The 15970-nt window shown below is 43.6% G+C and overlaps 1 protein-coding gene across 10 annotated transcripts in view; it reads right to left on the bottom strand.

The window, feature by feature from the left end:
* Positions 1–15970, bottom strand: part of AKAP13 (A-kinase anchoring protein 13) — a 205516-nt gene that overhangs the window by 58498 nt on the left and 131048 nt on the right. For 7 of the 10 annotated variants that reach the window (XM_063412789.1, XM_063412790.1, XM_063412788.1 and 4 more), the window contains one exon: positions 2120–2201. In XM_063412789.1, coding sequence (XP_063268859.1) covers positions 2120–2201 — 82 coding nt within the window. Of the gene's footprint in view, positions 1–2119; positions 2202–11822; positions 12042–15970 lie in introns of those variants that run through there. The other 3 variants (XM_063412796.1, XM_063412797.1, XM_063412798.1) reach the window with 1 other exon arrangement.

The following is a 15970-nucleotide window of genomic DNA, read 5'->3' as shown; positions in this document are numbered from 1 at the left end:
AAGCACGAGAGGCAGTGAAGCCTCCTCTGCAGGAGCCTCCCAGGGCCAGAGGAGATGTAGCAGAGGGGAAGAAGGATGAGGAGCAGGGTGATGGGGACCCCTCCACACACTTCAGCTCATTTGTGCTGAGAAACTCATTCCCAAGCCCTCTCTTCCCCAAACTCTCCTTTATTTTTGGTTGGAGGTGTGCATATTTTCTCCATTCTCCCCCTCCCCTTGTCTCAGCTCGCTGGGTTTGTTTTGAACGGCACAGACGCTGCACAAAGCCAGGCGCTGTGTCTCACACCCCTGGCAACACTTCTGTGCAGAATATAAAGGCAAAAAAACCACAGACGAAAGAGCCCTAGGAAGAACATTTCCAAGCAATCTCTTCTGTACATTTTCCAAACTCTTGTGTCCTCCAAGCCAGGGCTGAGCCCTTGAATTCCATGCCGATAACTACACATCTGCTACACTCCTCTGCACATCTAAAAGCATCGAGAGAAAATGAGAAGCTCCAATTTCTGGAGTTACCTTCTAAGATCTGAGGTCTTTGTCCTTGCAAGTCATTTCAGCAGATGAAAAAGGCCTAATTCCTTATCAAGTACTGTATTTTTAAGTTAGCCACATTGACAGCTCATGGTTTTATTGCTGTTAAGTGCTGCCAGATTTTTCTTGCCCTCTCTGCACTGCCCAGCTCTGCAGAGCAGCAGGAGGATGCCTGTGCAGTAACAATATTATTTCTAGAAAGGCCAGAAGCTGCCTAACCTAAGATCCTTCTGCTGTTTCAGTCCATCTGGAGAGCACATTTATTTAAAAACCTATCTCTTTATGTGTGGTACAGACATGTATTATTATAATTATTAATATAAATTTGTACATACAGCTACCTAATTATATAATTAATATTATATTTTTGTGGTGTAATATTGCATTAGATAATTAATGGGTGTGCAACTGATAGTGATCCATAGAAATATGTGATTATAGAACTAGCAAGTCAAATAAGTGCATGTAATTTTGCACACAAATTGTTTGTAGTAACTCTTGCCTGAAGCTTAAAAATATTGTATCAAGAGGCACAGAATTCACAGATACAATTAGTAAATAAGAGACATGGCAATAACATAGGTTCTGTAAAACCACTCTTGAAACAGCTATTCACTGTTCACAACTTGTCTAAATGGAATATTTTTTTTCTTTCAATAAAAAAGCATTTACTTAACTTTGATGTGAGTTAGAACTTCTGTTTAGGATAAACCCGTCAGGTCATTAACCCACACCATCTCTTCTTAGCCTACAGTATGAAAGACTGAGTTTAAATTTCACATTGACACTCAGTCATTTTCTTTAATGTCTCTCAGATAAACTGAAGGAGATTTTGGTGAGACCACTGCTCATAAGGACACCAGGGCAAGAGGCCTCCTCTCCCTGAGCAGCCTGAGCAAAGTCCCTATTCAGGGCCCTGATAAATTACTCTATTTGTGTCGAACACACATAATCCAGTGAAAGGAAATGCTTTTTTTCTTATCTTGGACACCAACCCTTCTTTGAAGCTTGCCCAGACTAGATTTTCTGTCCCAGTGGAGGAGCCTGAAAGCACCAGCCAGCACGCAGAGCTGGGATGGGAGCTTGGCACAGCCAGTGGGCAGGGTGTGGGAACCATGGCTCTGAACAGCCTTCCTTCTTCCTGAGCCTGGAATCATGGCAACTTTCAGAGGGGGGAAAAAAAGTAAAAATCTCAAACCACCAATTTGGGTCTAAATACAGATTTAGTAGTATAAATTTCTGGCTTTTCTTCTTTTATCGTATTATCCTTTTAGATAGAAACTGTCTGTGTGCCCCTCACAACTTCTTTCAAGCTTATTTAGAAAAAAAAAAAAAAAAGGGGGAGGAAAAAACAAAACACTGAACCACTTGAAATGCAGAGTTATTCGAGATGGTGACACACCACACAGCTCCCTGCCAGTCAAGTGCCGCAGCCATGTGCTAACAATGACTCACAGCACAGTCATTACACAGCTTCCTTAATTTATGTGCTTTCCCCAGCCGGGCCAGGATGTCAAAAACAGGGAGAAAAAGAAAGAGGAGGTGAGGAGGAGGGCGGCAGGTCTGGAGCTGCCCCCAGCACAAAGCTCACCTGCAGAGTTGCGCGTGCGCTTGCGCTGCAGCAGCGAGGGGTCGGCACACGGCTCCAGCGGGCACCAGCTCTCACGGTTTATCTGGAAAACACAGCACATCAGAGAAAGGCCACTCTCACCAGCACCCCTGCTGGTCTCTTCTCCAGCATCCCTCTGCGCCAACCAGCAGATGCAGAGTTATGGATTAATTTTTTCCCAATAATAAAAATGTCAAAAGTAACATACGATTTTATTCTTTTTTTGCATCATTAAAGAAACCATTAGAATATGTCAAACCCCTTTATTTCTCCATGGAAAGTTTGATTTGAAGGTGGCTCCTGCTCAAGGAAGGAGTTCAGAGGGAGGATGAGTCAGTGTTTAAGCTACTAGTAGAAGACTGGATAGACTTGGCTTTAACTCCTACCTCCACTTATAGCGGGACTGCAGGAAAATACTCTTCTGCTTTATGCCTCAGTTCACTACCTACAGAACAGAAATTCCTCACCACCCATATTGCTGTACTGATAATTAGCTCAGAGATAGCAAAATACTCTGGTGATGTGGAATCAAGGGCTTGGGAAGTGCCCAGGTCAGGGTGAGAACTAGAAACACTTTGGGCTTGCATTAACTGAAATGATGATGATAGAAACGCCCATTCTAACACTAAGACACATCACATGGTTTATTTCAACATCAGCCCTTATCACCTCACCCCGTCCTTCACCCTTTCCATGACTCCCAGTCTTTCAGCAAGGATGACTGATCTGTTCTCAGCCTCCTCCTCTCTCTGCCTGTGCTTTCATCTTCCTCACTTGGGTCGCCTTGTCCAACATTTTGACTCAGAAGTCTGCTGGACTATTCACAACCCTTGGCTCATCCAACACTCACCATCACTTTTGTCTGCAGCTGGCAGACTCTAGAAGCTCCTTTACTCTCTCAGCCATTTCTTTGAGCCAAATGCCTTTAATTACTGTCAAATGCATGCAAATCTCACCTGTCCCACACCACAAAACCAGAAGTTATTTTCCCTTCGGACCTGCCCCAACACACAGGATCTCACATGTTAAGTTGAAGCTAATAGAAAGCTACTGAAACGGATGACTTAGCCTGATTTCACATGTCAAGTATTTCTCCTACCCTCTCTTTGGCTTTCTTTTTATCTCCTGAAATAATTTCCTTTCCTCCCTTTCAACTAGCGAATTTTTACTATTTACTTTTTGCCTCTGGTCTACGTTCAAATCTCCTCCATGATCCTGCTCTATTTCTGCAGTCCCTTGCTGTATTCCCATCCCCTCAATATTCTCCTTTCTCCCATGTTATGAAATGCACTGGTTTTGCCTTCTCTTTTTCTTTAATAAATTAAACCCAAGCCTCTCCTACCCTTGACCTGACGTGCTGCTTTGACTAATGACCCACGTCCTTGCTTCCTGTGTCACTGAGATCATGGAATGTGTTACTGCAGTCCTTGGCTGGCTCCTCCCTGCTCTGGCTCTGTCCCCTGCCTGTCACCCGAGGGGCTCCTGCCAGCACCTCTGCTCACCTCCTGCTCTCCACACCAGGCAACCCTGCACTCCCCAGACCTGGCAGCTACTTGCTACAGCACATTTTTCTTCCTCAGGTCTTGTCCTCCTCCGTACTTGTGCGATGACAAAATGGGGTTGGGAGAGCCTTTGACAGGTCAGCTAGTCCCTGCCTGCTGCGCCAAGTTAGGCTCAACTTTCATCCAAGAGGTCCTAACCCAATGTGCCCTTAAAATCCTCCAGTGGAGAGGATGCCATGACCTTCCCCAGTCAGCAGCTCTTGCTGACAGAGACAGGGAAGGAACAGAGAAGTTCTGACAGGGGAAAAACGAGCAGGAGTCTCTCAGGAGAGGTGACGGAGATGTTGAGCTCCACCAGAGTCAGGTCTCGGGGTGAGCTCAGTGCGGGTCTCACCTGGGTGTCCCTCCCACCTCCATGGAATTTTGCAGGCTATTTTTCTTAGGGATGATGCACACTTTGGAGCACTTACTCCCTGACTGCATTATACAGATATTCACCCAAGATCCCATCACACTTCTCTATGCACACACACCTAAGATCCCAGTGTTCCCTGCACCTCTGCTCCACACTGTGCATCCATTTTCTCCCTTTTACATACAATACATCTATATTAAATGAGAGGCAGCAAGGAAAAGAGAAGCAGTCTTTAGTCTGAGAAAGAATTTGTAAGCAAAACTTCAAAACAATATTTTGTTTTGGTTTCCAAAGTGACATAAGGATGTTGCATTTTAACTGTTGCATGGATAGTGGGTCACATTCTAATTCTTTCAACAGAAGACACTCCCTATTCTCAGCAAGGATGTGTGGTATCTAACCTTAGCATCTAAACCACAGAATTTATTCTTTTTTAAGTCTTGAAGGAGCTGCAAAGTGAATAAATACCACTTTATGACTATAAAGTCAGTAAATATCATGTTATTATTCTTTTCTCTCCAGACAAAGCAAAATAAATTTGCACCAAACTTTCCTGTATCTTATTAAAGGCAAATTTAGAGGCTGATGCTGAACACAGATAGAAGGACAAAAGCATATGTGCTCAAGTCCATAAAAACAAAGGAATGACCCATTTCAGACACAAAATCAAATTGTCTCCTTCTGACTGACTTGCACCTCCCTCCCTCCTCAAGAAGAGTCTGACCCTTCTTAATTTTAAACAAATCACCATCAAATTCAAAGGAACTACTCCTGATTTATCCTGATATCCACTACTGGAAATCAATAATTAAACATGCCATTCAATAATTAGCAATAAGAAAGCAAAATAGGAAGAGGTTCAAGTTGTCTGTCGCATAAGCCATATTAGGCTGAATTAACTTTATATATTTTCCTTTAATAGAACCAATTGAGTCATTCACTGAAAATGCATTATAGACATTGGCATTTTTTCAAAAAAGATTTGAGCATTTTTCCCATTTCCCAGCCAGCTCTCTCCTCAGCCCCGTGGCTTTGCCAAGTATTGAAAACGTCTGCTTTTCTCTATTAAAAAAAGTAATGAGAGAGTAATACTGAGGTTTAAGGTGCTGCTTCAGATATACTTAATATGTTCAAAATAAGCATTAGAAACTAAATATTTATCTCAGTAGCCCTAATCCAGGAAAAATAATAATCACCATCAAAACAAAAACAAAGGAAACCACTACTGTATACAAGTATTCCCTAGGCCAAAACGAGCCCAGACAGGCTTTGAGGGAGGTTTACTGTGTGCTCTCAGGGAACTGGGTGGTCCATAGATACTCAAAACACAAACCCCCCCAACCCACAGCCCAACACTGAGTACTGGGATCCCTCCTCAACACCTGAATTCTGCTTGTACTCCCTCAGGACCAGTAACTACAGGTACAGACACAGGAGGAGCTGGAGAGGAAATTGTCTTTATAAAAGCACCTGAAGGTCAAGAGCTGGGGAATGCACCAGTGTGGAGAAATTTGCAATGAGGTTGTCTCGGGCTTTTGCAGACACGTGTGCATTGCATGTGAGAAAATTCCTCCCTTTTCCCCAAAGTTTCTTGTTTTGCTGAGAGAAGCCCAACGACAGGACCACAGGCTGGTGGCCACAGAAGATGATAAAAGCCCCACACTTTCTTGCTTGCCCACACTGATTACAGCTTATTGATTCCAGGCATCCCGAGTCTTTGCGGCGGGAGCAGAGGATGCAGAGCTGTTCCAGTGGCAGAGGGAATATGAAACAGCCTCTGGGAACAGACTTTCAATACACAGCTTTTGAAGAAATGCCAGGAGAGACCCAGCTATTTTTCCATACAGAAGCCTGAATGTGTTTATGTGCAGCTCAGACAGAGAATGAATCATGGAAGCACATCCCCAGGCACCGAAGACTGAATCCTGCAGGATTTTCTGTTTGCCTGAAACCCCAGCAGGCTAAATGTTCAAAGAGGCCCTTAGGACACCAGCTGGAGCTGCGAGCAGCAGATGCTCCCATTGCTCTTTCTGGGCACACACAGGTATTTCCTGACTCTCGGGGACATCTTCCTGCAGAATCTGAACTCAAAACTTGGTGTGACTTAATGCGTAAGAAAAGGACAGTGCTGGACAAGCGGCCTGAGGTCGCTCTGTCCCACAGGAACAGTGACTGACCCCAGACTCCACTCCCAGGCTCCTCCTTCCTCTCCCTTTGGTATTGGACAAGGAATTATCTAATCCACTCCAGTGTGGTGGCAGGATCAGGACCTCCTTCTCAAAGACCCTCCAACAATATCTAGGGCAGAGCCATGTGGTGGAGGCTTGCTAGGAACAGGCACCTTGGGGGCCAGGGACCACCTGGCTCCTATGCACCTCTCCTACATTTCCAGCATGGAAAAGTCCTTTTTCTCTCCCTCTAGTTTTATTTTAACTCTTCTTGCCTTCAGTTTCACAATAAAGAGAACACACTGACCTTTCAGGAAATCTTTCGCTATTGCAAAAGTTTGCACTTGTCAACCTCACTGGTCATGATATAAATCAACATTTCCAGAGCACAAGGAACCAGATGACTTTAACTTTCATTTCCTAGCAGATCCCTAGAGATTCATCTTCCCTCCATATTATTTTAACTTTGTCCTAAATGTGTAAGTTTCCATTTTTCTCCTTTTATTTTTCCCAGCTTCCAGACTATGATCTACCTTGCAGCTAAAACCAGATACTACTGCACACAGGAAAATATTTGGGAGAGTAATTGTAGTTTGCTTAGTGTATCATTAAGTACTTGTGCACCACACTGAGGAGTATCAATTTTTAATATCCACTGTAGAATAAAAGTAGTAGAAAAAAGCAATACTCTAAATTCAATTATAATTAATTTCTTTCATAAGCAGAAATGATACAATGATTTTTTTAAAGTTCTATGCATATTGTAATTATTTTCTAGGAATTTCCTGTTCCTGAAAATTTCCTATAGGATTAAATAAATTTATACACATAACTGGAATTCAATGTTTATGCTGACCAACTTCTAACTTTACAATTCCATTTACAATGAAATTATCCAGTTGCCTGCAATTCCTGCACTAGAAAGTAAAGCAACAGTTGATTTACCCCTTCACAAAAACCACCTTTCAAGATCTTCCAAAACACTTTGAAAAGGAGCATGAAGGATGGGGCATCTGGGGAAGGAATTTCCACTGTTTTCCTTCAACATCTGCTGCTGCAGAAAGACTCCATACACACCAAACTCACATTAAGAGCAACAATCACTGCTTTGGCAATCATCTTGCCAGACAGTATTAAGAGTAGACATATCAATTTGCTTGCAAATTCCACATTTATTTTTTATTTACATTATTTTGGTAATCTCCCTGTGTATTTTATTAGCTTTGGGGGAAGGTATTAACAGGTGAATCCAGAACACAAAGACATTCTCAAATGTATGCCAAAAAAGACAACACTTGTATTTCTGCAATGATTTCTATGGAGATTTTTCTTCTAGCTGGTGACACCATATCAGGACATTTTTTCAAGGAGGTCCAGACTGACCTCTCTCACAACAACAAGCCAGCATTGCTATAGAAAAACTGTATTGAAGGATTTCACCAAAAAAGGCTCCTACAAGCACAGGACATGTTACATGACTAAATAAATTAGTTCTTTATGGTGCAAGAGCAACACTAAATTCCTAGAGTGCATTTATCCCCCAGCAATGTCCCAGCTGGGAACAGGAACATGTGCCCCAAGTACATTTTCCAGCCTTTGGCACTGCGATGTCCTCCACCAGCAAAACTAAAAGTCAACAGACTTTAATTAAGCTTCAAAAATAACAGCATTAGCTTTGCAAAAAACCCCATCTGTTAATTAACATGGGAGCAAAATTCCCACAAACACATAAGTGCCTAATGTGAAAACAGAGTCATTTAAGTTGCTGCAGTTGTAATTCTACACGAGACACAAGCAGAAAAACTCAAAAACTCTCTACATCATTCTAAAGACACTTCTCTCTTTCTGTCCTTCAATGACCAAAACAGCATGGACAGATGTTGGATTAAAGTTCAGTCATTTTAGGTCCACAAAGTTTGATGAACACCACATACCCATCAGCTGGGGACATCCTTCCCCCAGAACAACTCCAAAGAAGGAATGAACTTGCTTATGTATCAATAAAGAAGAAAAACTTCAACATAAAAAGGAAGCCTGGTTTCAGTAAATTCAGGGACTTCTCCACATACTACTTTTAGCTTAAGATGCTGTAAATGGCACTTGGACTTAGGTAGGCAGGGATCATTCCAGAGGATCTTCCCTGGTACTTCCCAGAGCAGCCGCTAATTAATAGTGCTGTCCTTTTAATTTTAAATCATCTTGATTAATTATTAATGCTGTTTTGAATGTCAATAAAAATGTTCTGATCTTCAGCTGGAACCTGAATGGGATTGGTTCATCTGAAAAGCAGAAAAATCAAAACCTCATTGCCCCAGCTGTGAAAAAACTGATGCCTACAGAGGTGAAATGCAGATACAGGCAAAAACTGTAAGAAAACATTCCCAGCTGCGATTGCCCAGTCTCCCATTCCCAAAGCAAGCCCAGTTCTTACTTTGTAACTGCATTGCCTGTTCATCCCCACCTGAAGTCTGTCTGACTTTGCATGTATCTGCAAGGTGCCAGCCAGTGTGGTTTTCGTATCCTGTCCCTAGATAGTTTTATTTGTGGTAAAAATGAGACAGGGCTGCCAAGGCACACATGGGCACACAGACTTCCCATTTTAGGCTTGCAATAACATAGCACAGACTGCTTTACCCTGCACGTAGCAGCTCAGAGCTCAGCAAAATGCTAAGACAAGCAGACATCCCACACACCCCACAACTTCTCCCTCATCTGCAAACCCAGCACGAACAATGACGACAAATTTTTATGTCATTTCTGCATCATCCAGGCTTCCTTGAGTTCACTGAGTTGGGGATCGAAGTTCATCAAGTTTGCATTGCTGCAGCAGCCAGTAAAGGACACAGAATCATGGAATCACTGAATGGTTTGGGTTGGAAGGCACCTTGAAGATGAGTCAAACCCAGCATCTCTCCCATAGACAGCGCCAACTTCCCTGGTTGCTCAAATCACCATCCAACCTGGCCTTGAATCCCTCCAGGGATGGGGCACCCCACAGCCTCTCTGGACAAGCTGTTCCAGGGCCTCACATCTCTCACAGTAAGGAATTTCTTCCTAGGATGAAGTCCTACCTCCAGCAGGGACTGGGACAGTGCTGGTAACCTGCTGCCTCTTGCTTTTTCATATGGGGAGAGGAGGAAGAAACTATGCTAAAGCCAAAAATAATTGTGTGCATCAACCCTCAAAATCGTTGAGGTTCATTTTTTTCATAACTTCACAAGCCACTGTTTCAGGCTCAATCTAAGCATGGAAAATTTGAGTCTCAAGACAGTGGCCCTTCAGATGACACATGCACTGCAAGATAATGGGCAGGAACCAAAAATTCTTTTGTATCTAAGAATAGATGCAATCAACGCAAATATAATCTCATCTATAAACATTTAGTACCCCAAATGGCATAAGATCTTCCTTCTTCACCACTTGTTTCCACTGTCCTTTTTCAGCAGCTGATTTTCTTTCCTGTGTCATGACTGAGTAACCATCCCTGGAGGTGTCTAAAAGATGCACAGACGTGGCACTGAGGGACATGGTTTAGAGGTGGACTTGACAGAGCTGGGTTAATGGCTGGCCTCAATGATCTTAAGGGTCCTTTAAACCTATACAATTCTATGATTACTGAGTTCCCTACCTTAAAATTAAGCAAAGAACATATTGAAGAAGCGACTGCTTGTCTGAGTCAACCTGCAGCCAAACTGAAAGCTGCCTGGTGCTCTGCAGGTATCTTGTTAAAATTTCATCAGCTCAAACAGTCTTGACAGATCTGATTTGGGTTTTTCTAAGGACATGTACTTGCTTTTCAATAGTTAAGAAACCTTGTCCCTCTTAACTCCCCAAAATACAATGGCGTAGATAAGGCACAGTTTTATTTCAGCATTTTAATGAAAACCAAACCCAACAGAAACCCCACCCCCAGCTCCCTCATTAAGGGCCTGATCCAACTCCCATTAACGTCAAGAGATGATCTGCCACTGACGCACTCGAGCGCTGGCTTGGATCCTGAGACCATCAACATTTAATTTCATCTACCAGTTATGTTAAAGAATTCAGAGAAAACACGATGGGCGACTGAAAATTGAGCTAGAGTTGACTGTAGCTGTAGCTGTCACCAGCACCCTCCTATTTTAAACATCTGCAGGCTGTACAGCCCATGTTGGGAGCAGAAATGCGTGCACACACGCACACATATATGGGCACTGAGTCATTTGCAGGAACAGACAGTATAACCCACAGTTCTGAAGCTCAATTAGGAAAATACCAGTTGGAACTAACAAGAGCCACATTCTGTTATAAAATCTAAGCTTTGCTGAACAAAAAACTAATTTAAGGAACTGGTGACATCAGAAATACTGAAGTTGGACAACTCTCATGAATTGTATTTCAATCCAGGCATTCAGATACCATTCATAAAGAAAAAGACTGGGATTTTTATTGGCAACCAAGATTGTCAGAGGCACCAATTCTCCTCCCAAGAATTATTAAGCAATCCCTTCACAAAAGTAGTGTGTGCACAATACAATTTAATAACTCATACTGTGTCTATAGACTGAGTATCATGGGATTCAATCCTCAACCAGCATCAGTAACATCAGAGTTCTAAAATACTCAAAAAAATTGAGCTGGTAGAGAAAACAACTTACAGCTACCTGTGCCACCAAAAACCAATGGGTACACTGAATTAAAGGAAAACACTTTCATTCATAATAAAGTGAGTTAACAAGAGCTAGTCTATTTTAGTACAGATAAAGTAGAACAAGAATTAATTGAAAATAATTTTGTTACATATTCTTATCTTGACTTGGAAACAAGAGCATGAATCAAAAATCATAAAAAAATAAGCCCTCTGCCTCAGCTAAGAAGAGAAAAGAGAAAAAGGGAGAGGGAAAGGAAAAGCTCTTCCAGCAGTTAAGATCTCTGAATTGGGCTGTGTTTTGCAGTCCCTCTGGCTTCTCTCCTATTTCCATCCACTCTGCCAGGAAACTGCTGAAGCTCCACAAAGCTGTTACAGAGACAGGACATTCCCAGACTGCCATTGTGCCATTTGGTGGAGCACTTGCTAATTTTAGATTAGAGGAGGAACACACTGGGACAATTAGCCAACAGCCACTCCTGATTCTTGCTCCAACCCATCCTCAGACAAAATCACACCCAAACAACAAGACTGACAGCAACCCTTCTAACACAAACAAAAAACAGACGCAAAGCAGAATCCACCATGCCTTTTTTTGGCAGAATGCATCTTTTGGAGAACATATGCCTTTCAACCTCAAAAGCAAACACTGGGAATGTAAATCCTTTTATCCTCACACAAAAAACACACCTGGGATTTCACACCAGGGAGTATTTAAGGGCAGGGAAAATGACCAGGGAGCTCTCCCAAAGAGCACGAGCCACAAGAGATTATCTAGTTCCAGAGATGATAACGTTTGACATGATAAAGGGTTTGATAACACTGAAAATCATCTCCATGCTGAAGAGCCAGAGCTCTTCCACCTGCCCCTCCCCTCTGCATCCCTCCGAGGAACACGAGCACAGCAAGGAACAGACTGATCCCCTGGAGATAAGGAAGGGAACCCGTAAACAAACATACACAAACATCATACCTTCAACAACACAACATCTACAGTCCTGTCCACCTTGGAAATGTCGCACAGGCTGTATCGCCTCTTGTGGCGTTCGTACATTTTGTCCGAAGAGCCGGGGGCGGAGGAGCAGAGCCCACCATGAACCCTGGGCTGACCACGGCCCCAGCGCTCTCACATCCGTGCTCACAGGAGTCCCCGTGTCTCAGACACCAGCCTGCCCGAGCTTCTCAACAGGAAAACGAAAATCCCAGCGCTGCGCCCGGCTGATAAAGTCTTCTCGGAACAGATTTGCTTATACAGGCAATGCAGGAACTTATAGCAAACAAAAGATATACGAAGACAGCTTTATACATATAGGATTATTTTTTTGGCGACTGCTAAGAATGGTATCAGCCTTCCTGTTACAGTAATAATAATAATAAAAAAATGTTTTCCAGACAACTTTGATATCCAAAAAGCACCAGAATGAAAATCCTGCCCGAAAAGAGAACAAAAGCCAGATGTGTGCAGCAGGAATACTGACGCTCCAAGTGGAAAGGCAGAAGGTAAGCTCAGCCACGACGCGTCTAATTCAGGAAAAAAAAAACAAAAACAAAAAAACCAATCTTCGTATCCAATGCAAATACTGTCACCAAAGTGTTTTGTTTTTCACGCTCTCATGCACTGAAAGAAACAACAAAAAAAGTACTTTCCTCCTTCCGAGTCAGTTCACTGTTCATCGGGCAAGACGGCTTGGGTTTGTGTTAAGTTTAAATTTCTAATGACAGCACTGGGCAAAAGGAAAGAAAATAATGAAATAAAGCCACTCCCTCCTGATTTGGGCTGGGACGTCACTGCCTTTTTAGTCCTGCACCAGTGTTCTCCCAGCTTTCAAATTTACTTTGCAGTTGGGAGCATGATTCAGAGAGAGGAAAAAAAAAAAAAAAGAAGGGAGTGGGGGAAGAAAAAGCAGCAGCTTTTCTTTGCCAGCCTCTTCCACCTCTGGCTGCAGGCACTTGGTGTGTTTGCTCGGTCCAAAATGAGACTGAGAGCAAAGGGACGTGTTTTTCAAGAGGTAAAAAGACTCTTCCTACTCCCCCAGGCCAGGTGAATGAAAGACAGTTTCAAGGTTAATGCTTTCCTAAACCAGGAATGGAAACTTATGATTTAATCAGTGCGCATGGGGTGAAAAAAAAAAAGGGAAATCAGCCATTTACTTTTTTCTTGGTTTGTTTGCAACACAGAGCGAAGATCTCAGCAACTAGTTGTCCAGAAAATACAATATTCCCTCTTCTATTCTAGCCTGAAAAGCAGAGCATTTTTGTCTTGGGGAAAAAAAAAAAAAAGACCCTAAAGTTTTTTGTCTTTCTAATGCTGGGGCCAGCGCGAGTCTCTCTGCTCTCAATAGCTCATTCACATCAGCTGGGCCCTGCATGCTCACTGCCACATGGTTTCCTGTTTTCAAACTGCCCCCTTGCAGCCCCCTCTGCTTTCCACCCCACCCTGACCTCTCCAGGGATGAAATCTTTCCATACTTCCCTGGCTTTAGACATTCTCTCATTCACCGATTCAAAAGGGAATGGGGGCGGTTCAAAATGAAAGGGAAAAAAAAAGAGAGAAGAAAAGGGGAAGTGGAGTTTTCGGAGACTGGGAGTTTGTAGCTACTTTGCTAGATGGAAAAGCTGAAAATGCAGCCATTTTTAACCCCAAAACCACTAAGCAGAAAACAAACACAGAATCGGAAATGGCACTTATCAACCCGAGGTTTAATTGCCAATCTCCAACAGCCACCCTCAGCAGCACCGGGAGAACTGGCCCACCTCCTGCTGCTGGGATTTGCTCCACTCCTGGAGCTTAGTTAGGGGCTTGTAGGTCTTTTCATCCAGTCCTGTAGGGTGGTCCCGGTTCCCTGGCTGTATAAGGAGATTTGTGGCCACCAGCTCCAACTCTGGCAAAGGTGACTCAAACCCTGTAGCCTGCTGGAACACAAGTTCTCAGCATTTGAATGCGAGATGAGTCCTCCAAAGGAGATCTAAACCCATCTGCTGCAAGCAAGCACGGCAGCTTCTCTCTTCCCAGGGCCACCCAGTCTTCTGACTGGCCAAACACACAGCCTGCTTGTGAGTAATGTAACAGTACTCAAATGAAGATTTTCTTAGCAACAAGAGCTGATTCCCTCCATGCCTGTTTAGTAAAACACCAAAAACCCAGAAATTTACAGATGAACCACATACTGCTGTGAGCTGGATGTGACACCCCAATCTGTACAGTGAGACTACACAAAGCACTGCTACCCTACGGATTAAGCAGACTCAGTAGCCAAGCAAAGGGCACCTTTTCCTGAGGCTTGGTGACACAGTGGCCAGCCCTGACACAAAGGTTTGCACCTGAGCGTATCCTCTGGGACTCGCAGCAGATGAGCTGCTCCCAGTGAGGGACACAGCTACACTCTTACCTGGTCAGTGCCAGGGTCTGCCCACACTTTCCTTTTTTTTGCTCCAGTCTCTCCCTCAGATCCCAAGGCTTCATCTCCACCACACCACCAGCTGAACTGAGGAGGATTCCTCTACGAGGCTGTCTTACAGCTGCAATCCCTGACTCAAGAGCTCAGCCAATGCCTCTGTTCTCTCCAACAATGAGCAGAGCTTCTGCTTTCAGTATTAGGACATGCACAATGTGGTTGTACTTTGGGGACTTTCTGGAGCCACCAGTTTTCTCCACAAGTAATGAGTCCCAGCAGTCATGTGCCCATCCAGACAAGAAATCAGAAATGGCTGTGACAGCATTCCAGCCCTTCAAACACTACCATAAAAGGCAGGGATTTCCTCTAATCTAAATTTACAAGGCAGGAACCCATAAACAAAACATGTGAATATAGTTCAGGTGTCAGAATTTGCAAAAATCACCATATCTTAATGATGCTCTTAATGTTTCATAATGGAGCACCTTTTTTTCTTAAACTGATAGAGCAGATAGATTTGTTTTCAAATCAATATAATTACGGCTGCTGGTATACCCGGCCAAGATTTATCCTAACAATTGCAGAGCTCTGCTCAGACACTCCATTTAAAGCACTTCACCTTTGATCCACAGAGTTCCTCTGGCAACCAGAAAGAGATGTCCAGCTGCAGGGCTCAAGGAATGCCCAGAATGCAGAGGAGGTGAGCATCACTAACTGTGACAGTGCATCTTCTACAGAAATGCAAGAGGTGTCCAACCTGTAGCTGCATCAACCCCCAGTCTTTTGTGGCTCACTTTACCTCACCCTTCCTGCAGGTAAGGGGAAATGAGAAACATCTCCAGTCAAAGCAGATGGGAGACATGCTGGGAAATGTGCAGCTTTCACAGCAGGAGGACAATTTTCCTGAGCTATGCACAAGCATTTTGTTGTGGCCAAAAGCCACAAGCAACCCAGTGTGGGCTTTCATGGGGCAGCAGAGAACAGAAAGCTCATGTGGAAGGTGCAGACAGGAAGGTGGGGAGAACCAGCCAGGGAAGCTACCAGACTCACACCAGGCTGGGTGACTCTGGGCACTGGATGTGTCCCAGGACTTGGTGCATATCCCAGTACTTGGTGCATGTCCATCAAGATGATGACCTGCCTTACTCCTTAATTATGTGTCTAGATCCAGTACAGGTTGTTAGTTGATCTCCTTGACTCCCCTACACCTGCCCAGCTCCAGAGGGGAAGAATTAACAAACACCAAGAAAAAATAACCCCTTCTCTTCCTTCTCTTTTTCTTTTTTAATTTAAGCTGTCAAATCCCTGATTTGCTCCAGGAGCATTTTCTGTAGTTATGTTCCTGACTCATAGCAAAGACTGGGGGCCAGTGACGGCTACAGACACCAAAAGTGCATCTCATCTTCATTTCCAGACTTTACTGTTGAAGGGGGTGGGGGAAACATAACATAAACAAATAGAAGATAACGTGCCAGACACACTCTCCCTTGGGACACCATCACTCTCTTCCCACATTAGGTGGGGCTTTTGCTGCATTGTTTCAGGCTAGAAATCTTGCCTTGCACACAGCCTGCCATCCACACAGGCACTGTGGGGCAGACACAGAACACGACTCAGCCTGGACAGAGCAGAACAAAGGCTCTCAGTCTCTTTTGTCCAGCTATTTAAGGCAGTCCTTGAATGCCATACAAGTGTTTAGACAGTATACAGTATTTATGCTCTGAAA

This window comes from Prinia subflava, chromosome 15 (genome assembly GCF_021018805.1).
Source record: "Prinia subflava isolate CZ2003 ecotype Zambia chromosome 15, Cam_Psub_1.2, whole genome shotgun sequence".
Lineage (NCBI taxonomy): Eukaryota > Metazoa > Chordata > Aves > Passeriformes > Cisticolidae > Prinia > Prinia subflava.
This window is presented reverse-complemented; position numbering and strand designations above follow the sequence as displayed.